This window comes from Prunus persica, chromosome G6, assembly GCF_000346465.2.
Source record: "Prunus persica cultivar Lovell chromosome G6, Prunus_persica_NCBIv2, whole genome shotgun sequence".
NCBI lineage: Eukaryota > Viridiplantae > Streptophyta > Magnoliopsida > Rosales > Rosaceae > Prunus > Prunus persica.
This window is the reverse complement of record NC_034014.1, coordinates 5,315,582-5,339,724: the sequence shown is the minus strand read 5'-3', so window position 1 is coordinate 5,339,724 and position 24,143 is coordinate 5,315,582. Positions and strand designations below refer to the sequence as shown.

The 24,143-nt window shown below is 38.3% G+C and overlaps 2 protein-coding genes across 2 annotated transcripts; both read right to left on the bottom strand.

Annotated features, from left to right (window-relative positions):
* On the bottom strand, positions 2,132-5,516 carry LOC18775451 (probable protein phosphatase 2C 4). Its single transcript, XM_007206362.2, has 4 exons — positions 3,418-5,516; positions 3,220-3,333; positions 2,432-2,696; positions 2,132-2,324 (listed from the first exon to the last, which is right to left on the bottom strand). The coding sequence occupies exons 1-4, from the start codon at positions 5,122-5,124 to the stop codon at positions 2,203-2,205; spliced, it is 2,208 nt and encodes a 735-aa protein (XP_007206424.1). The 5' UTR covers positions 5,125-5,516; the 3' UTR covers positions 2,132-2,202.
* LOC18771959 (fasciclin-like arabinogalactan protein 4) lies at positions 17,752-20,952 on the bottom strand. The gene is made up of 2 exons (XM_007208512.2): positions 19,271-20,952; positions 17,752-18,245 (listed from the first exon to the last, which is right to left on the bottom strand). Exons 1-2 carry the CDS (start codon positions 20,528-20,530, stop codon positions 18,219-18,221), a joined length of 1,287 nt encoding a protein of 428 aa, XP_007208574.2. The 5' UTR covers positions 20,531-20,952; the 3' UTR covers positions 17,752-18,218.

Genomic DNA, 24,143 nt, shown 5'->3' with positions numbered 1-24,143 from the left:
AAACACAAAACCCACTAGGACACCTGGGTTTGCAAAACTTGTGCTTTATTGTGCCATCCATCCAAACATGGGAAAAAAGGAATTTCCTTTTCCTAGGCCCTTGTTCCATGAAACAAATATAGGTAGAAAGTTGTACTTCTGCTCATCTTTTCATTTGCTATTTGTTTTGTAAGGGAGGGATGATCATTGTTATGGATGGTTCCTTTTGTCCTTCATACATATTTTATTATTCTGCTAAAAGTTTTTTCTACAATCCCAGAATCTTCTTGTTGCAGTCTTTTGTTATTGGCCTGCAAATCTTTGTTGCTGCTGCTGCTAGTCTGCATTCATATCATATAAAATACATATAATTTTGTATTGTGTTGATTAAGTTATGATTTTATCGAAAAGGATTTTTCTCAAAAGTTCTTATCAAAGTCAGATATGTATTTGGGAAATTATTTTGGGCCTAGAATGTGCGATCTCAAGTCTGATATACAGCCACCAAAGAGCTTCACAAACAGTAAAGAAAGCCTATGTTCTTTGATTAGGCTGTTCAAGTTTCTAGCCCATTTTCTCATTGGGAAATTGGAAGCTCAGCTCACTACAAATTTGGGCCAGTCTTAAAAGACTAATTTTTTTATTTCTTTTTTCTTTTTTTTTGAGGACATTTTCTATTAAGAGTGGCGATTCACACATATTACACGACTGATGCTAGGACTCGAACTCAAGACCTTATCTGAAAGAATAATTACTCCAAACCACTACACTAATAAGTGATCTGCAAAAACCTCCTTTTAATTTTCGAAACTGGAACCAAACATCATTTATTGCAAAAATCCAAAACCTTTCCTCTTTTTCTGGAGGGTCAAAGAAAAACTTTCAATTGGCGGCACAAAAATTCTGTACTTTTTACCTCTCAAAGAAGGAACTGGTTGGGATAGGCTGAAATGGCTTAACTGTAGCAGGATGTAACTGAAAATTGAAATCAAAAGCTTTGCAGTTTGCAATTTGATGACAACAATATGCCGGACACGTTTACATCATTCATGAGTTTTATTCATCCAACCTTCCCCCACCTGCATTTGCATTAACTATGAATTCAGAAGTAGATAACAGTTAGGAGAAATTATGATTTATAATTAAAGCTCCAAAGCCAAGGTCCTGCTCTGCATGGGGCTCTCATTCTGCTGCGTGGCACGACCAAAAGACATATGTATGAGAATTCAGAGTCAAAACTCAAAAGGGTTTCTTCTATCTTGGGTTTTTTTTTTATAGTTGGATTTCATTGTTTTAAATAAATGGGTTGGATTTTTAGGACATGGTCAACTGAAGAAGGCTTGACTGTTTCCAATCTGCTGCTGACTTTGCACTAAGTAGATAGGAAATGAGTAGGAAACTCTCCACCAGCTAGACTTAATCTGTGATTTACAGAAGTCAACTTTAGGTTCCTCGTGATTTTTAAAATAAGAAAAGGTGAAGCTTCCTCCAAGGTGAAGCACAAGATTGAAGGGTTAGGTGTACCACAGAAAGCTCACGAAGAACATATGCCCCATAGAATGAGTGCAACACAAATAAAGAGGTTCACTTTTTGTGGAACGATATCTTTAAAAAAAAAATACAAGCGATAGTTTAAAGGAGGGATGCCCAGGTTTTTGGGCACTTGCAGGGTTTCTAACATTCACGCAGAGAGCAAGTCAATGTCCTTTTTTACTGGACTAGACTCCGTTGGCCGTAAAACCAAGATATCTAGTTATTCTGAAAAGGGAATAAACCTAGTATTTTCTTATTTGGCATATAATTAACATTTGGATAGCTAACTATCCAATTGCTTACAAAAAGAAGAAGATGCAGATGCTGAGATATGACTAGTGTTGCCAATCCAATAAAGTTTTGATACAAGAATTACACGAAAGAAAATGATGGGTAGAGATAGTGCCAAACAAAACCCTTTTTGAAAGGAATGTCATTTATTAGAAAATTACAATTTTTTTTTTCTATGACAGTCTATAATCAACTAGAACCAGCTTTTACATCTTTACAGTCCTCACCACCCAGAAAACTGGACAACCAAGTTCCTCAGCCACTTCCTGAAGCTTAATTGGTATTTTACAAAGGTGATTAAGGATATAAACAAAAACAAAAACGAAGATGAGGAAAATGCCTGACTTTTTTCCGGGCTGTCTCTATAATTTTTTTATAAATATTTATCTGTGATTTTCTCTACTTATATACACATGATCTCCATATTCTTCCTTCTAATGAAATAACGATGATAGAAACATCATCATGGTACCGCCTTCGATCCCCTTGTGGTATTTGGAGCAACTCATGGAAGTCCATACCTGAGAATCACAAAAACCAAGTTCACTGTGTTAGTGTCCTGCAATGCAATGGATAAAACTTTTCTATTGTAAGAACAATTTTGAAGAAATTGTTCACTACATCTTACCGGCCTTTTTCGCAGCCCGGAAAAGCACTTCCTCAACCAGATGCTGTGCCGGATCACCTTCGGGTTGCAATGTGATGAAAAGTTCAACTTCAGAAACAGCTTCTTTGTTGGTGAAGTATTGGTACAACCCATCGGAGGATAGTACCAAAAACCTGTCTTTTGGGCCTAATCTGTGGTGGTGGAGAGATGGAAAACAAGTGATGTACGGCGAAGTCCCTACATAGTCTATTTGAAACGCCTCTAGAAGTGCATTGTTCCATTTAGGCTGCACACAGAGAGAAATGACAGAAAGAAATAAGGCAAACTATTTTTTGATGACACACTGTAAATCTAATCGTAGTGATCTTTCAAAGTACAGAAAATAGATGTGTATATATGTATATAAGTAACAGTCTGCAGTATGTTCCGCCCTCCATCTGTTGCATCTAGCAGCTCAAATCTTTCTCTAATTTTCTCTAGCAGTGATTATTGTAAGTGCTTCCCATTGCTTTCGTGAAGTAAGAAAAGCAGGTCTATATTGTTCCAGTACACATTAATATCATCATCATATTCATTCAGGTCAGATCCTTTCCTGGATTAAGCATACTACATGTTAACAAGATAGGACTTGAAGTGAAGAAGTAAGTTATCGTTGCGATTGGACGTTACGAATCACTGTGGCTGTAATGCCTTAATGCTAAATTTTACTGATACACAGTCATAATTACAGGAGATGTAATGGATTTCTAAATCAAACAAGGCCAAAAAGAACGTTGAAGAACAGCAACAAGTGTAAAATGTTTAAGTACCTGTTTGAGAAAACCAGCACCAAAAGCCCGAGTGACTTTCAATGAACCCTTGACACGGTCATTCATCACAGCACAAGGATCCTCCGGATGTTCATTTCTGATCCTATGAACTTCCTGGAAAATGCAGCATACAAAATGATGAGGCAAAGCTCACAAACTAATAACCAAAAAACAACACAAAAAGGAATCATATCCCACCTCTTCTACACTGGTGCTGTGATCCATGGTAAGCTGAATAGCAGTCAAATTGGGAATTGTATTGGCTCTCTCGCCATCAGAGGCTTCAAGATCATTTAAAGTTTCCTCATTAATCCTCTCCAAATCCTGCCTAATCTTCCCTAGCCAATAATCGGGTTCCGCCTTTTGAGCCAAAACCACCCGACTATCGCCCACATTCATCACATAAACATCCTCACCCTTCATGAGCATCACAAGAACACAAGAACCCATTAGAGCCAATTCAGGATTTTCCAAAAGCATCTTATCAGCAACTTCCAAATAGGCCTCCTCTGTTTTTCTCAAAGCTTGAGACAGAGCCTTCAAAACATCAGAGTGGTTAATAGTAGCTCCTCCTGCTGATGACCCATCAGAGCCAACAAACTTACTGAGCTGTTCCTTCAACCTCCTATCAAGCTCCACTCTCTCTCTATCCCATTCACACCTCCACCTCCTCTGATTATCCTCCCATTTCCTTGCGGTGCCCCGGTACTTGGTTTTCGAATTCCTCCCTTCCATGCTCCTGGAATTGGAATCTAAATTCCCATCCCCACTTGCAGAAGGATGATTCTCTTGCTCAACACACTGAGCACAGTCATCCACCATTGGATTCCTTCCCAAATCACCATCACTCTCCATATTCGAAACCGAATTCGAATCTTCATAGTGAACAGGGGAGGTTGCAGGGGCGGCCACCGCACCCGATTCAGCCCTCTCATCCCACAACAACCCTTTCAACTCCTTGTTCACAGCTGAGTACAAGTTGGATAACAAGTAATCCGGCGCATCTGGGCCGTTGAATCCGTCGTAAATCCCGACGAAAACCCATCCATCCTCCTCCGAAACAACGACGTGTACCCGATCCTCCCCTGCTTTCCCCTGAGCCCATTGAAGATTCTGACTTGCCAATGACTCGTCGTCTTCCAAACTACCCTCGCTGCTGAAATTCACACTGCTCACAGTCAAGTTCTCATTGTGATGATGAAACTTCTCTTGTCCACCAACAACCCAATCCTCCTTCACCGATACGACCCGGCTTTTTATCGGCAAAACAATCGAGTTTTGACCCCGATATATCGTCTTCGATATCGCCCTCTGCAAAACCCGAATCAACTTCCGCTTCCCGGATCTCGGTTTAAACCCGAGACCGCCAATTGAGAAGCTCCTCTGGAACTGTTCGGAGTAACCCTTTTCCATTGGACCCGAGAAGATCCCGCGGTCGAGCGGACCCGACATGAACCCGCGCTCAATCGGACCCGACAAGAACCCTCTCTCGAGCGGACCCGAACCGGGAACTCCAGCTCCCAGGTTACCTGAAATCGGACCCGAATTGATCAGATTTCTCGGGATGGGTTGCAGAGGAATCGAAGCGAAGGAGGTCGAGCTCTCGAAAGCCGCCGCTCGATCGATGCTGTTGTATGAGTAGAGATCGACTAGAGATGTGGAGAGAGGGGTGGAGGTGTTGGCGCTGACCGAGGCGCCGGAGATGGTTCTGAAGGTGGTTGCTTCTTCAGAGTGGACTTTGGACGAGGCGAGCCAAGTGGGGTCGGGTCGGACGTAGCAGAAGGAGTGCCCGAGTCCCTCGTCGTATGAGTCCGAAGCTACAACCGCCACGTCGTGCCTCCCGTGACAACGTCGTTCTTTGCCGCCGGTGAAGCACCCGCTCACTTTCCCAAAGCCGTTCCCCATAATAAATTGATCGAATTCGAACCCTAACAAATAAATAAAATTCAATTGAATATGTCAAGCTTTTGATTTCACTCTCATGGCCGATTGAGAGAGATAGAGAGACAGAGAGAGCACGCCAGATAGAGAAATGAAGCTGAGAAGAAGAAGAGGGAGAGGCGTTGACTTTCAGCAGAAGCTTTTTGAAATGGGAGATAAAAATAAAGACTTTTTATTTTCAGTTTTTAATTATTGAAAATGTTTTTTTTGTGCTTTTTATTTATTTCGGGCGTTGACCAAGGTTGGGGGGTTTAATAAGTAAACTCGTGGGTTTAATTTCGAGATTAGTTTTCGCTTCGCCATGATTACCTTCTTTGCGGAGCGTGGAATGCACGGGAAGAGAAGAGACGTGGTTTATTTGTAATGGAGGTTCGGTCACGCGCCGATGAGAAGCGTTGATATGACGTGGTGAAATTCCTTTGTAGCATCGAAATGTCAAAGAGCAAAAGCCAATAAATAGGCCTGGAAAAGCGTGCCGCAAGCACCGTTGGATCGGGGGCGAGGGGGATTGATGAGATGCAAGGGATGAGGGACACGTGGCAGGGGATGATTGCGTGTGCGATGTGCTTTGTCAACTCGCAGGTGGGCTTTGAGTGCTTGACCTTGTATTGAAATGGAATTTTGATTTTGAGATTTTGGTGTCATTTGGAAAGTAATTTAGTTATTAAATTTGGTGAGGTGGGGTGGTTGCAGATTACTAATTATGCTAAGCATTTACTAAGGTACTGTTAGAATTTTATAAAGGGCTTGACTAATGTGGACTTGTCTTTTTGTTGACTTTAGGTTGTTGTTGGCTATTAAATATTCATGGAAGGAAAGAGGGGGAGTGCTAGATGGTGATCATAAAAAACCCGACTTCGTGTACAAACTCAATCAATTATTTTACTTGGTTCACCTTGAATGCAAGTTGTAATTAAGTATCACAATTTGAGTTTGTAAAGGTTGAAGTAGACTTTAAGAAGTCGTTGGAGAATAGGGGGTTGGAGGATTTCAATCTGGTTAGTGCTGAGGAGCATTTAGGTCGATATTCATGAATTCATACATACATGTACGCCGAATATGTCAACATCTCACTAAATTAATCACTTGAATTGTCAACAAGTATAAACTTTATTAAAAGTCTCGAAATTATTTTTGTGTGGTCTAATTTCTTATATACCAATTAATTACTGTTTACAAAGTTGATGGGTGATTTCAACATGAATTTAATCTAAGTTACATTTTCCAATAATCTCCACTTTGGAAAATTTTGATCTCATGATCCAAACACTTGCTCCACCTTCATATAAAAGGAACTAGCTCTCTACCTTGTTCAGTTGAACCCAATCTTGCACGAATTTATTTTTTGGCCTTCAAGTCCAAAATGTGTTTTTTTTAAAAGATGCCATCTGCACATATAAGACACTTGATCTTTCTCACTCCAATGATAACACCACTTGGGATAACCACAATGACTCATTTCATAACTGATACGGGATTCTAACATAGCTCAAATTTGATGAGGGCATTGCAGGTAAAGAACAATGGATTTTGGAATGTGTTTGGTTCGAAAGAAAAATGAGTTTAGGATTGAAAAATTATTTACTTTATCATGTTTGATAAGTCCATATTTGAGAAAACATTTCCTGGCTCATGGAAAAATATGGGGAGATGAAATCATCCATTCATATTGAAGTTTCATTTTCCTTTTCCATGGGAAACCAATGCAAACATTAATTATATTTTTTATGACCAATTTGCCCCTATCAGCAATTGCAAATATCAAGTTTCTAAAGTGAAAAGTAAGAATTTATAACATCCAAATTTCAACAATATGAAACTTTTAAATTTTAAATTTTAAAAATTTCTTCATCTATGAATTCAAAAAAGAGATTTGGTATATGTCAATTTAAAAATTCATATTTTTGTCTAAATTCTAAGTTTATTTTCTCCGCCTAAATGTAGAGTAAAAGAAACTAATCATGGAGCTTAATGTGAAAATTAGAAAATATGACATTGTATTTTCTACCAAAACTAAACTTATCATGACTTAAAATCTCCTAAGTTCAAAGATGTTTCAAAACCTTTTATTTTATTTCTTCATTTTTGGGGTGGGGGTTGATCTATCTTTTTATTTATTTATAAAAAGGCGATAGAATTTTATTAGATCAATAGGAATAAAATGACAGACATGGGTAAAACTTTCCCAGTGACTTGAGCTAGCTGAAAACCTGAGAATGAATATCATAGACAACTTTTTGGTAAAAAGTACAGTTCCATTAAGAAACAACGTTGAAATACAAGAAAATTACATGAAGAACACAACCAGAGGAGGTTCTTGCATACAAGAATTGGAAAAGTAAAGCAATGCAATACAATGAGTAAACTACATAATCAGGAACTCAGCTCCCAAAGTTGAAGATTGGGAGGATGCATAAGACTCAAATCAAAGCCAGTATTGAATAAACCATGGTGGAGAAACATACTCCATGTGCTAGGGGCAAGAAAAACACAAAAGAGTTATAAAACTCAACAAAAAGTTAGGAGGGATAACTCTCTCCGCAACATAATGGGGAGAGAGGGACCTGGTTTATTTGCCAAAAGGGTGGTTACATGGGAAAAACCCCTGGAACCAAAGGGGTTTCTAGATTGTGGTTGTGGATTGGGAAGTGTTTTTGAATCGCATAGACTTTTTTTTTTCCCCTATTTAAAAACAGTATCATCTTAATTAAAACATTTATTTCGATCATGCTGGTCATATCACCAAAGTCACATTAACTCTTGATTTTTCAAACTAATCATGGAAATATTGGCAAAGACAAAAACCCTAATTGGGGGAAAGTGAGAAGAAAAAAAATGTGATAAGCTCCTTTTGCCATCATTTCCCCCTATATTATTATCCCAAAAATACTTATCCAAAGAAAAAGCCTAGGGCTTGTTCTAAAGCTCTTTTGAACATCATATGGAAATGTGGTAACAAAACATATTGCCACGTGGCAAATCATAAGACAAAGGTAACAGGTTTCCTAGGTTACATGATTTGCATTATTCGACACTTGAAAAATAAAGGGTGGATTGAGAATATGCCATTATCGAACATAAACAAATACTATAATTAAGAGCCTAATGAATGTCAGCCTAGGTTGTTATTGTTATTCATTAAACAAATAGAAATCTGAATTTGCCACTTTCTTATATCTAATCCCATTCAACATTTCAAACCAACCATCATTCCAATATTGCAAGTGGAGAAACCTTCTTAAGCCACCACCACCACCACCTATGCTTATGCACACCCATTTGCTTCTCTCCTTAGACCCACCCACTCTTTCCCAACTTTTGTCTCTTTTATCAGCACCTGAGTTTTTATTTTTATTTTTTTATATTTATATATTTTTTATTTTAAATTTAATTTTTAATAAATATAATCATATACTAACCCTACCTAACATATAATCAAATGGGCCTTAATTTATGTGTGCATTTTGCATATTAAACTAAACCACACACTTAATTATTTGCATGTTGCAATTTTTTGGGAGTTTCTGTTTTACCTACTTGTGTAGATATGTACTCTGCAAAGCTCAAGGTTCTGAGAAAATAATTTATACTCTTATCCAATGATTTAAAATATGGGTTACTTATTATTTTGTTAATTTAAACTCCATTCATATGTTAGGAAATGTTAGTTTTAATAGACTTGTTATTGTCTGAATAAGTGAATTTTTATTCAACAAATTATTAGTTTACTTACTATTTTGTTAATTAAAACTCTATTCACATATGCCAACAGGGTCTAGATATCAGATAAAAAAAAATTCCTTTTATATATTGTAAAAGATTTCACAATCTTGGATTCAATCTTCAAATGCTACATAAATCAAATAAAATTTCATGTAATGAAGCTACCTAAAGTTGAATAGCTTCATATATATTTGAATGATGACTTGCATGCATATCCAAATTCTTTTCTTTTTTAGGGAGCACAATTAGTGTGCCTTTTTAAAACAACTCTAGAAGAAATTAAGAAAAGAAAGATAATCATGGTGATGCATTGACTCATCAACTTGAAGATAAAAAAATTATCATGCTTTGGGTCCTTTAAATCATTTTATGGGTTATTATATTGCCATGTCATATATGGTAAAAGAAGATACATCTAATGGTTTCACCTTTTTTTTTTTTTTTATGATTTGGTTTTGTTCAGTTTGATGGGCTTTTACTTCTTTACTTTTGGAACCTTTTTGTAAGTCTGCTGCCACCATATGTTTGTTGACTAATGAACTCCTAATGCTATCCACATCAGCTAAACCTTTGTTTAAGTAATTAAGGAGAGGCGATTAATGTGAGTGATTATAGAATGTTACGGAAGCACGATTATGTGGTACATCTTGTACACGTGTTATAATATGAGTAAATATTTATTGATACAATTTGCTAAAAGGGGGAAAATAAATCATGTCATCCATCCATATTATAACACATGTATAAAAATATCACGTGACCATACTACCGTAATATTCTATAATTTCTTCAATAATGCGCATGTCATCTTTGGCAATCAATTTGTTTTTTTTTTTCCTTTACAAACTATTTGGCTTTGTTTGAAGCCAATAAAATACAGTTTATATGGCTTGATCATGGAGCCTTTCAACTGAGAATAAATTATACACACAACACAAAGGTTACCTAATTTCAGAAATGAAAAGGGAGCCTTTAAAAAAAAGGTGAAAAGAACAATTATGGTTCATGAATGTTGTTTGAAAGTTTCTATCATGTTGAGCGCAAACTGGGAAAAGTAAAAGGCAGCACACCAGTCAATCAAATGATAATTAAATTAATGACAGAGGGTTAAAACAACTCTTGTTATTTCTGACTTTTGTTTACAAGTTCTCCATTTTCCAAATGCACATAAACAAAAACTTGAATCTTCAAAATTCTTCCTGAGATTATAAATTCAACCTGCAAAGAGAATGTTGATTCTTTTTTTCTTTTTTTTTGCAAAGTCAAGAAAACTTGATTGGCAAGGAAAAGAGGGATGGGATTATATTGTGCTGGAAAGATTGAAATTTCTCTGAGTCTTCCAAAAGATATTTATAATGAACATAAATGCCAGCCATAGAGCAAACACAATCTGGATAGTTTGACCCAAAGGGAATTTATAGGCATCATGGTCATTGTCATTGTCATTAGGGTTAAGCAGCACCATCACCACCACCACCATTGCCCACTAGCAACCACTAGCGTTGTACAATAACATTGTTGTCTCCATTCTATGCCGTCCACATCTTGCAATTAAATTTGGCAACTTTGACAAGAGGGTTTGGCTAAGATATCCAAACCCATTGTTCCCTTTGTTTTCCTCTCCCTCTCTCTTGAAACTTGGGGACATCAACAATTTTGTTTCTTTTATTATTATTATTATTATTTTTATATGAAAGATAAATTTGTAACGATTCGCATTCAAAATCATATCTTTCAATCATCTAAACCAATCTATTTGCCTAAATAATCTTGGAATTTTCATATAAAAAATCTATGATTCTTCTTTTCACACCATTTGGTGATGACGAAAGAACTTATTATTTGCACTTCAAAATTAGCTTCATGCTTTCACATACAAGGCATGAAGAGGAAGATAGTTTTGCACTGCATTCATCATTTCCTAATTGTTAATCAAATTATAGAATATTGACTTTTGACTTCAGAATAAGCTTTTTTTTTTTTTTTTTTGAATGGATGTTTTAATCATTGGCAGTAATCACGGGCTGGACTTTGCATCAATTGTATTGATCAACATTTTTTTTCTTCACAAAACCACCAACAAAACCAGTTCCCACATGGAAAGAAGAACGATCATAGTTTTTTGGATCATTGTAAATTCTATAGTCTATTGGAACAGAGACTAGTTTTCAAGTTTATTTGAACACCCAACCCAAGGGAGGGAGCAACTATCTGCCCAATTAAAAAATAAATAACAAATTTCAAAAACTTGTATGTCAAGAGTTATCTAACATAATCAAGAAGACGCAGTAGTTTTGATTCGTACGGAAGACATTGTGATGGGCTGAATGGAGTGTCTTAAAGCCCGTTTCAACAGTATGTTTGTCAGCCCAACTTGGTTGGCTTGCCAATTTGTAGTCAAACTTTCTTTCTAGCTTTTCTCATTCAATGTTCAAGTCAAACTTGAACTAATTCAACACGGTGTTAACCAAAGTCCACATTAGAAACATGCAAGATGAGATCAAGGCTACTGTGCTGTGTGTTCAGAATGTTTTACCCTCTACACACTACATAATCAAAGATCAATGAATACTCTCGGGGAATTGCATCGAAATCTCATTGAATAGACCCCACTGAAGCGAGTAATTTTTGAGTGTTTCGGATACATTACGTGGCTGGTGTACCATTCAATAGACGGAAGACATATGGAATATTTCCAATGCAACTCGCCACATGTTATAAAAAAAATGCAGTAAGTTAGACAATAATTCTACATGTCCTATGTTTATTGGATGGTACACCAGCCACGTGATGTACCAGGAACATATACAAATTTCTCCACCGAAACTTGGTGTAGGTCTTGCTCATTGAATATGGCAGGTGCCCGCTTGATCCCCTCTATTTTCATCCTCGTCCACATCAAAGTGATTTCTTTCCAAGTTTTCTTTGTGGAAGTGGCCAAATGTCCTTGAAATTGCAATAAAATTGTGTTTGTATAGATGCCAAGCCCCACTTCTACCACCCACCAATCACACATTTTGAGCATGTTCTTAATCGCTATCTCTTAGATAGGGTTTGAGTGAAAGCCTTTTGTTTTTTTTTTCACAACCAAACAAAACTCATTCTGATAGGTTCATGATTCGATTACCTCCATGAACCCTACCCATGTGTTCACAAATGGGGAATGGGCTCAAGCCCAATACCATCCATTTTGAAGATTAATACTTTGGGAATGGACTCTTCCAAATTCATCTGCGTAACTGATTGCCTCTAATGTATAAGTTTGGATAAGTGTCAGTCAATACATGAGTTCCACAATAAAATTCAATTCCTGACCTTCTCTGCATTTACTGACTCGTCAAATTATACGAGTTTCGCACTAAAATATGTTATTTAGAACATTAAAAAAATTATCAAAAATTAAATTAAGAAGAGTAGTTGATCCTTATTTAGGGGAACTAGATATTAGTAAACTTAGGGATCGTTTGGCACGACGGACTGTCATGGACTAGACTAAATCCTAGTATTGTCTCGGATTAGCTCGGATTGGCCTAAGCTGGATTAAGTACTGATCTATATTTGGTGTTAGGTCGGACTAAGAAGCTGGATTGTAAAAATAGTGAAGACCTATGTTTGGAGTTGTGTCGGACTAAAAATAATTATTTTAATATTTAATTTTAATAAATAAAATTATAATTTTTAATTTTAATTAAGGCTTTTTTTTACCTAAAAATAAATAAAAAGAAAAACAAATAAGTGAGTATGTGGTGGTTTATTATCTTATCTCTGATCAAACAAACAATTGAACCACGCACTTCAAACTATATTTTCTTTTTTTCTTTTTTTTCTTCTTTTTTTTCTTCCTCTTCTCCCCATTGACTTTTCTTCTTCTTCCTTATCTCTGGCCCGTTTCTTTCTTCCTCCTTTCTTATTCCTTCCAAAGCCTTTTTTTTTCTTTCTTCCTTTCCAGGCTGTTCCTTCTATTTCTTTTTTTCTTCCTATTCTTTCCTCTCTTTTCTTCTTCCTTCATTCCTTTTCACTCTCTCTTCATGCTGCACCCCAACTTTTAAGAGAGCCAAATCCACTTCTGGATATGTGATGGCTGCAAACACCCACCCCTTTCTCTTTTTGGTTACACTAATTAATGGTTGTGGTGGTTTAATTAGGTGATGATGGTTGTTGAATTGGGTGGTGATGATGGTTCGATTGGGTCTCTGGCGGCTGGTTATGGGTTTGATGGTGGTGGTCTGACAGAGATGGCAAAGAGAGATGGTTCTGGGTTTTGCGGGTGGCTGTGGTGGCGAAGAGAGATGGGTCTGTGTGTGGCTTGCGGGTGGTGGTCATGAGGGAGAACAAATTCGGGGGAGAAGAGGGAGAGCTGGGCATTGCCAGAGTCTATCGATTGGGTCTGTGGTGGTGGTGTTTTGATTCAAGGCGTAAGAACAACTCCACCCATGAGGGCAAAGTCTAAGGCAAGGGCAAGCAAGGGCTGCCACTATTCACGTGAATAGTGTCAGCCTTGCCATTTGTGGTTCCACCCATGAGGGTAAAGTCTAGGGCAAGTCTAGGGCAATTACTATTCATTGTACTTTATTTCCGATTTTTTTATACTTTAAATCATTAATTTTGATAATCTTTTGTAATAAATTTTCGGATAAGATTTTTGGATGAGAATCTCGGTTGCCACGTGTCTTATTCCAGATAAAATTTTCGGATATTCATTAATAAAAATTATAATCTCAGATTTCTGATAAAATTTTCACCCTCTAAAATTGTGCCACGTGTCCCATGTCATATAAGATTTTCAGATATTTTTAAAAAATTATAATCTCATAATTCAGATAAGATTTTCACCCTCTAAAATTGTGCCACGTGTCCCATGTCTGATAAGATTTTCAGATATTTTTTTACAAATAGTGATCTCAGATTTCAAATAAGATTTTCACCCTCTAAAATTGTGCCACGTGTCATCTCTATCTTCTGAATCCCTCTATAAAACTACACCATCCACTCCTCTCACACCATCTCTTATATATTCCTTCATTTCTCAGATTTTACAAAACACATTATACTCTCAATGTCAAACTTCAGGAGGGTGTTGGAGAGGCAACATAAAGAATGGGAAGAAATCCGGCGTAGACGTGAGGAAGAAGATCGGGACGCCGATGAAGAAGAGGAAGAAATGCTTGTAGCAGCGGTGGTGTGTATGATGAATCAATCAAGCCAACACCATCGTCGTCGTGGCCCGAATGTGGACAGACGCAGAGAGTCTCGGGGTAAGAATCTCTTGGAGGATTACTTTATCCCAAATTCGTTATATCCAGTTTCTAAGTTTCGAGAGAGATATAGAATGCAGCCACATTTGTTCCAAAAAATCATGCATGATATTTGTAATTACGACACATACTTCATTCAAAAGCATGATGTTGTTGGAGTTTTGGGTCTTATCCCGGAGCAAAAACTTACAGCTGCTTTGCGGATGCTTGCTTATGAGGCATCTGCAGAGCAGGTGGATGAGATTGCAAGGATGGGAAAATCTACTATCCTAGAGTGCTTGGTGAGATTCTGTGATACAGTGAAAAATTTGTACATGAGGGAGTACCTTCGCAAACCCACTCCGAGGGACCTGCAAAGGCTTCTACAAAAAGGCGAGGCTCGAGGTTTCCCAGGAATGATCGGAAGCATCGATTGCATGCATTGACAGTGGAAGAATTGTCCTACTGCGTGGCAAGGAGAGTATGGGAATCGGAAGGGCCAAAAAAGTATCATTTTGGAGGCCGTAGCTTCATTCGACACTTGGGTTTGGCATGCCTTTTTCGGGGTTGCCGGATCTCAGAATGACCTCAATGTCCTTGGTCAATCCCCGGTGTTCGACGAGGTATTGCGAGGTCATTCCCCCTAGGTCACATACCAAATCAACAATACCGTATACTCTGGTGCGTACTACCTTGCCGACGGAATTTATCCTAGGTAGACGACATTCGTGAAAACAATTCTAAATCCTCGATCCGAGAAGGAAAGAAGCTTTGCTGCCTTTCAAGAAGGCTACAGGAAAGATGTGGAAAGGTGTTTCGGTATCTTGCAAGCTCGTTGGGCAATTATTAGGGGTGCTGCTCGGATGCTAGATGAGGAGGTGCTGCGGAGTATTATGATGACTTGCATCATCCTCCACAACATGATTGTGGAGGATGAGTATGACTACGATGCTCCAAAGGTGTTTGAACCCGATCCTATGAACACGGCGTTGACAAGAATATATGAAAGGCCGATGGGACCAAATGGACTACCAATAGAGCCCGAACCGTTACTTCGGGATGGTCGATTCAACAACTCCATGATTGATCGTTATCAAGAAATGCAATCTTCATATGTTCACGAAAGACGTCAAGTTGACTTGATCGAGCACTTGTGGCAGATGAAAGGCAATCACAATGGATGAAGGCTAGATTCGTGCTTTGTTTGGAATTATGTTTTGTTTTTAATTATGCTTTGTTTTTGTGTGTGGTGTTTTGTGGAATTATTGCGAGGTCTTTTTTATTATTATGCTTTTATGTATGGTTTGTTTTGTGTGTTGTTTGCAATAAATGAAGGTTTATTTTTAATTAATCTTTGTGAGGAATGCTCAAATGTTTTTAATAAATAGTCCAATTATAGAATGCTTTTTTGATTGAATAAAAAAGAAACAATACAACAAATTAAAGGATAATACAACAATTTAAAAAAAAATACAACAATTATAAAAAAAAAAATACAACAATACAATCTAATGGTTTTCATCATTTAGCCAATCCGTATTGCTAGGTCCGTCGTCATGGAAAAATTTTCTTCTCATTACATCCCTTCATCTATGCTTCCAATAGGCCTTTATTTCAGGAGACATATGACTCGTATCCATGGCCATGATTTTCATCTCTCTCTCATCGTCGTCTTTTTCTTTTGCATGTTGCTTTTCAATTGCAAAGGCTTCCAATCGTGCCTTGTCCGCTTCATCTCTCTTCAAGTCTCTCTCAAATATTAGAGAGTTGTTCTTAGCTATTTGCTCGAATATTTGAACACAATCAATGTTCGAAGTGGCCCCTCTCTTGGCCTTTGCCGCCTTTCTCCCAATAGGTCTCGGCGGACGTGGGAGTGGTGACTCCGTTTCCATTGGGGAGTCCAATGGCGAATCGGTTGATGGCGATTCGTGGAGCGGCGTCTCATGCAACACAACCGGGGGTGCGGTAGGAATAATTTTGAATCTGGAACAATCCTTGACAATTTCCCAACATTGAAAATGCACAAAAATTTTTTTCCCTTGCCCCGTGGCACCGAACCACATTTGTGCTTGTATGATCTATTCAAAATAAATAATTGGAAGTGCATTAAAAAAATATACAATGCAAGAAATTATAAACTATTTTGAAATGCAAGAATAAATTTGATTATGTAAATAAATATAGACAAATTGAAAATGCAAAAACAAAAATAAAGATTATGCATGAAATTATAAACTATTTTGAAATGCAAGAATAAAATTGATTATGTAAATAAATAAAGCCAATTAGGAAATGCAAAAATAAAATAAACATTGTGCAACAAAAAGAAATAGAATATGCAATAAAAAAAAGTTACATTAAATTGATTAAAATGGCAATTAAAAATATTTTACTTCATCGGAAAGATTTTGACCGCTCCGAATGTTCTCCCTTGCTTTTGTCAAGGCATTTCTCCATTTCCTTAACTCTTTGTTTAGAAGTTTCTATCTACTAGACAAAGCCATTTCGGTCCGAATGGAACCCGATCTTTGACAAAATTCTCTATGAATTTTGCTCCACATATGATGGAACTTCATCTCATTGCCCGTGATAGGGTCATGACTAACGTTCACCCAAGACTCGCACAACGCAATATCTTCCTGGGTTGACCACGAGCCTCCGATTTCGACAGAAGATGCCATTTGTTTATTTTGTACAAATGGAAAGTAGTACAAAAATGTGAGTGGATAGTAAAAAAATTGGAAAGAGAAGAGTTTGTATGGAATTGGTGTGGAAAGTGGAAAATATGAGTAGAGAGTAAAAAATATTGGAAGGAGATGAGTTTGTATGGAGAATTGGTGTGGAAAATGAATAATGTGAGTGGAGAGTAGAAAATATTGTATGGAGAAGAAATTGTATGAAGATTTGGTGTTGAAAGTAGATAAAATGGTTAGGTATTTATAGGGAAAAAATACATACTTTTTTGGTATTTTTTAAAAAAAAATTTCAGAATTTTTTCGGATTTTTTTATAAATTTTTTTGGCCAAAAAAATGAGAACCGTAGAATTTCTGGAAAAAAACCAATCGGAGCCACCCGGTGTTGACACGTGGCAGGTTACCGTTGGAGCCTGCGTGTGGTAACGTCAGTGCTGACGTCGCCTAACTCTGGCTCGAGCCCAATCAATTTTCGCCCTTGGGCCTGCCCGGGCTCGTGGGACCTGCAGCTTGCCCGGGCTACTTTGGCTGCGCTGGAGGGACACTTGGGCTGCAAGGGGCCTGTTGCCCGGGCCAAACTCCTTGCGCTGGAGTTGCTCTAAGGAAATCCAGCCGGACTCTTGTGTTCAAAATAGCAATGGTGCTATTTTACGAACTGTATTTGGGGCTCACAGAATTAGACATGCGAGTCCGGTTATTTTTTCACTGTTGGACTATGCAGTCTCATTTAAGTTAATTCCATTTCTTATCAAATATGGGTTTTAAGTGTTATTTAACACAATCCAGTCCAGTGAGGCATAATGAGGCCTACCAAACATGCTCTTAAGGGTTTCAATTGAAAGCTCTTCAAAGGGACCCCCGCTCATCTGTGTGTCTAATCTAGAAGCAAACAGCATCAGTTTGTACTGACCTACAATTAAGAGAGAAATCTCATGCAACGGGATAGCAAGATGCTATTCTCGATCAATAACACAATGACATATAAGATAATTTTTTTACATATCATTGTATTATTGGTCGAAAATAGTAAAATAATATTATCTCCATTACAAGAGAGTGTTTTTTGTCCACAAATAGAAATGGAGCGGCCCGAAAAGGCATTTGAGTACACACACTGTAGGTCTCCTCCCCCTCACTAGATCTGGTCGTACACTGTCTTCTGGCAGTCCCATCAACATCCGATGCCATAGAAATGCGTGTAGAGTAGCATATCTTCAACTTGTATCGCATCACCACCGTCCATTTGCGGACCCACCCCATGCCCTCTGTCATGCACTTTCCTCTTCACTAATTACAGTACCCTACCAACAATTTTTCAATTTTCTCTTTTCTCACATTTCTTTTTGGTAAATAACTCTTTTTTCTCCTTTTTCACATTCTATTTTGGTCCCAACTCTCAAGCAGCCATTAAGCAAAGCTAGCTAGATAGATGCCCTGCCAGCAAAATATAAATAAATAATACAAACTATATTCTCTACCTTCAAAATATAAATAAATAATAAAAAGTGGAAATTTAGTTGTAGAGTGGAAGGAGAGATTCCTACTTAGTTGCAGGAGGAGGACAAAAAGTACATCTATTCTAGCCAACTTAAATAATTTCGTGCATATGAAAATTTAATCGTTAGAAAACCCAAAAAAAACCATATTATTTTGGACAAACAAATGTAAATGCTGGGAAATTTGTGGTTCGAAAAGGTTCACTGGGGATATTGTGGGAAACAACACATGAATTAGAGCTTTATAACTTTATGAATATGACAGAAGGCAACAAGAATTAAATACAGTAACCGAACAAGTTTTATCCCAAATTAATTGATCCTTGCCTTCCTTCTTCCTTCTTCCTCCTTTTCCTATTATGATAAATCTAAAGATCTTTTCTGCATTTTGGTTATTGAAAATTAAAATTTGCCCATATGGATTTTAATGCCAAAAAACTTTTATGAAATGGAGTCCTTAACTAATCATAGACTGTCTCGTGAAAAAATTATTATATGTGTCATCAAACTGTCATGTGAAAAAATTATCACAAATAACATACCGTAATTAGTCAAGAATAGCAAAATAATGTTATTTCCGTTTCATGTAAGTCTCTCATTTTGACGGGTTCATGAGTTAGAAGGCAAAAGAGTAGAGCTACCCAATTTTCTCTGGTGTCAGTTTTAGAGCAGAAAAGTAGAAAGATGAATGCAATTATGCAGAAGCAGATCAGACTTTGAATCTCTTTACAGGACGAAAACCGCAGATCCAAGAAACAAAAAATTGGTTCTTTCTGATATACATTAATTATTCAGAGCCATTAACACAATTTAACATCATAAATTTGAACAAGGAGAAAAAAAAATTAACAAAAACAAAAAAGGCTTTGCTTTTGCAGCCTAATTCAATTCAATGTATGAAAAGAAAAAAAAACCCACCAAAAATCTAGCAATTAAGAAGCAAAAATAACAAAAATCTCATACCATTAAATACAGTCCTATACAACACGATGCAATCCCAAAGCTCCCCAACCCACCAACGGCCGCCGCAGCTTTGGATCCGATTTCTTCGCGAAAACCCGGCGGCGAAGAGAGGTGCGATGGAGGCCCAGTTAGACTCTCCGGTGAGGGAGAAATGTCCGGAGGCGGAGCACCGCCGCTACCGGGCAATGGCGTCCCGGGCTTGGGAGTTAAAATTGGGTTTTTCCCGAAGATCTCTCTGGGCAGCAAAACTTCAGAAACCCCAAAAATTGACACGGGCTTTTGATCGAACACAGTCTGGGTGACCGAGGCCTGCACAATCCCAGTGTTGATCGCCACCGACCCGTTGATTCTGCTGATGTTGAGAGTGTACGAGCCGGCTCCCATGTCCTCTGTAGCCAATGTGGGCTGAACCGGGTTCACGATCGACTCGAGCGAGCCCAGTGGGTAGTATGAATGGAGGACATGGAATTTGAGGACGACAGCCTTTTTGTCAGCTGCGAGCGATTGGAGCCTCACATTCGATGGGAGATTTGAAAACGCAGTGTCCGTGGGGACGAAGAGGGTGATGCCGGCGCCGCCCTCGTCGGCCTCGAACTCCTCCACGACGCCGGAGGCTGCGAGCATGGAGGCGGCGACGTTGAAATTGTGGCCGTCGATGAGGGCCTTGGTGATGTTGAGGCCAAGAGGGGGGCGGGTCTCGGAGGCCATGAGGTCGAAGCCGTAAGGGACCAGGAGGGAGTCGACGGAGAAGATGGAGACGTTGTAGGGGAGGTTGGTGACGAGGGACAAAACGGTGGCGTTTGAGGGGGAGAAGGGGGCCGGGGAGCGGATCGAAACGACCCCGGTGGAGGGGTCGCGCGTGAGGTTGACGGAGCCGAAGTTGTTGGTGGCGCGGCCTGTGGTCTGGTAGAGGGTGGTGACGAGCTTGCCGGAGGGGGGGATGCGGAGTAGGGCGGAGGGAGAGAGGTACTCGAGGAGGACGTGGTAGCGGAGGACGTCGGCCCGTGAGGAGGGGGATAGGCGGCGTGTGAGGGCGGAGGTGGAGGAGAGGAAGGGGTTGGGGACGGCGAGGAGGGTGAGGGAGGAGCGGGGGAGGAGGTCGCCGGAGATGGAGGAGGAGATGAGGTCGGTGAAGTCAGAGAAGTCAGGGTAAGGGGAGAGGAGGGTGGTGATGTTGAGGGCATGGATGGAGGAGGACAGGAGGAGGAAATAGAGTAGGGCTGTAGGGGTAAAATGGGAAATGAGAAAAGTTATGGCCATTGTCTTTTGGATTGGGTAGGGTGGGGGTGGAGGGGAGGGTGGGGATCGCTCTCTCTCTCTCTGCTGCGGAGAGAGTGTCTGAGTTTCTGGTGTCTGGTGGTTTTAAGTTGAGAGAGAGTGTGTGAGTGTGAGTGAGTGTGAGAGAATGATGATAATGGAAATGATGATGAAAATGGACGGTGATGATGTATGGTGTGTTGGTGATGGGGCAGGGAGGAGTGGGAGGGGAATAATGCTCATTGTTTTTGCGTATAAAAGGGGGAAAAAGCAGAAAAACAAAACTTGTTATGGCATTTTTAGCCACTCGCAGAAGATGCTTTTGTGGAGGTACTCGCTGTGGAATTGTGCTACCTGTCAATGGATGGTAAAGTGTTGAACATGGGAAGTCCGGAAACTGTACTGGAGTTTACTGTATTTGGGCGGTGAGTTTAAGTTGAGGTCAGCTTCGAGTGCACACACATGGACTTAAAAAAAACCTGAAGCTCTGAAGTTCATAAATTCATTGAATTTTGTAGTGGCGGTAAATTTTGACTGTTGATGTAATTTGTGATGGTCGGTAATTTTGTTATTAGCGGTAAAATTTGACCGCTCATGCATTGTGATGGTTGGTTTTTGTTATCAGCGAGAATATTTGACTGTTAATACGTTGTGATTGTTGGTCGTATCATTCAAGCAATTTTAGGCATAATTTGACCGTTAACGTATTATAAGCCTCATATGAATCAACGGATCAAGAATCACCTTAGACTTGCGGAACTAGTTTTGTACGGACAAGCTTATTTTATTATTAACTTAGAAGGTATCAGCGGATAAATTGAAAAAGATATATAGGCATGGAACCAATTGATTGAGATGGGTGTTCAGCATTTTGCAATGAACCCTCCACAAAAGCATTTTGCTACAGAGATCAAATTCGTGAATGCATGTCTGTCTTAAAAAAAAAGAAAGGGAGAAGGAAGAAAAAGTTGCACACATGCAATTATTGGTACTCTTCATGCTGGCATTTGGAACTGTAAGCATAATCATGGGAAAAGGAAAGCTTTTTAAAGTGATGTTGCATACTATTTGGGGCTTCATATTTTCAGAATTCCTCCCTTGTCTGCACGGATATTGTTTTTAAACTAATTGCTATGTGAGGACTGAGAAATTTGCTAAAGTAGTCCAAATTTAGACTCTTTATCTCGTTTTTTGGCTCGATCTGAAATGGAAGTGTTAGACTTTGTATGAGAAGATCTCAATGCAGCCTGAGGAGATTTGCAGCTTGATATAGTTGGTTAGCCGTATGATTTCCTAACACAAGATCGTCGTTGCATGAATGAACTGCTCTTAATTAATTGAGCTTCAAATCTTTTATGTCGTGCTATTGAATTTAGTTCATATAAATGTTTCATAGAGAATTTTCCTCTAGCTTAATTATAAATTTCGAATTTATTAGTATAAGGTGGGCATATATGGATGGATCAAGATAACAATAAACTTTTTATTAATTTTATTTCAAAAGAATCATGTTGGTACAGCGAGGGACAATGTACTTTTTGAAATTCCAATCATATGTTCTTAGAGCAAAAGGGAGAAGTGGGGAACTGACCCAGGAACAAATTAAAACAAAAAAAAGTGTTGAAAAAGAGGCTGTGCTTAGCTCTGCTTCTGCTTATTTTTGTTGCTTTATGCATAAAATATTGCTTTCACAGGAATAACAGAACCACTTGCATATCAAATATCTGTTTGTCAAAAACAGAAAAAAAAAAAAAACAAAAAAACTTGCATATGAATCTTACAGCTGCTAACAACGTTCCCAAATGATGCCAAATTTTCCCAACAAAGCCTGATTTTTAAAATTTGGCGCAGCAAAATCTGCAGAAGTTGGTTCTTTGGGGAGGATTAAATATGGTGTGAATGTGATGGTGGGGTTGAGGCATCGATTTATTGGGGAACTTCTGCATGCGTCGCTCACATTGTATATTTTTTTTTTTTTTCAGTAACAAAGAAAATTGGCGTAACCCTTCGTGTACATGATTTTAAGATACAAATTTGATACGTGCAAATATCCATAAGCTACATGCGTGAAGTAAATTTGGCATGTTTTGTATGGTAAAATTTCAAACCTAGGATTCAGTTTACAAGATTTCTTGTACTTACCATTTTACTAACTAAACCACATGTATGATGTACACAGTGGCGAATCTAGTAAGGAGCCACTGAAGGCACTAGCCCCAACTCAGTCTTGTTCTATATCTATGAAGGTGCCAAATTTTCATGATATTTTCTGTTGAATGGGGGCAAATTGTTTGATAAAATGCCTCAAAGAAGGGCTAAGATAGGGCAAAGGGGCAAAGGAACGGATGAGACTTGGGCTGCATTAGGCAAGACTTTACAGATTCTTGGTATGCTCCGTTATCCAATGCAAGTTAGGCCAGACTTTACAAGTTCTTGCTCCTAAAAAGGAAATTTCTTGAATCCGTCCGATGGATGTATATATTAAATTGTATATTTATCTTCAAGGTGCTTGTGGGATGAGGGAGAGAGAGAGGGCACAATCCTTCCTGCTATACAAATAAATAAGGACTCCAATAAATAATCCAATGGAAACTCTGCCCAAAGAAAAAACTAAAGGCAAAAAATAAAAATAAAGGATTTTGAAAAATGAATCAAATTATAAAATAAAATTGGGGCAGGCCTGTAAATTCTAATAAGACTCTTAATCACTAGGAGAATTGGGCCAAACCTTATAGGCTTTTGTAGGTTTTTGGGCTTTTTGTGGACACAGACTCTGACTAGGCAGTCTTTGTTCGTCGTTCACCATTTCTAAGTGATGATCTTGGTTTTTTCTGGTCAAACATGTATTAGATTCCAAGCCGAACGACAAACGCAAGGGAAACATATAGAAAGCAATATCTGAGACAAATTACAGAAGCAATTTCATCTGAATCGCTACAATCCATCAAAAGAAGGAAAACCCCAACCAAGTGATGAGCTTGGTTGGTATCACAAATAGTCTAAAATTCTAAAATTCGAGAAATTTTTCGTAGTGATGCTAATTCACGTATTAAAATTTGGATGGATCACATCATTTATATGTTGTGGATTTAAAAAGCAATATTAATAAATAGATAAAACTATACATGTTACATCATCAATAGATTAGTAACACCACATAATAGTAATTAAACTGTCACACCGAAAATTACTTCCAAATTTAAAAGCTTAGACTATTTAGATTGCCAAAATTTCTGGGATTCATACGTTATCGAATTGAATTCAAACATTTCTTCATACATCAAGTCAAGGACAAAGTTAGTCAGCAGCCACATTTCTGTTGACCTAATTCAGTTCCAATCCAACAATTATCTCATGCATTGAAGTGAATTCTAGTTCATGTGTTTCCAAGTCAACTTTCACAATTTCTAGAAAACCAACAAGAAGTGCAGACCGTACACGTTATATCTGCGCTGCAATTTTTTGAGTTTCTGACTTACTATTTCATGCAAGAAAAGTAAAACAACATTATACAACTTTGAAACACACAAATATAAACTTGTTATGATTATCCCAAGTGATCTGCAATGCAAGATCCTTTTGAGCTTTGACTAGCTGCTCAAAGTCCCTTTCCGGC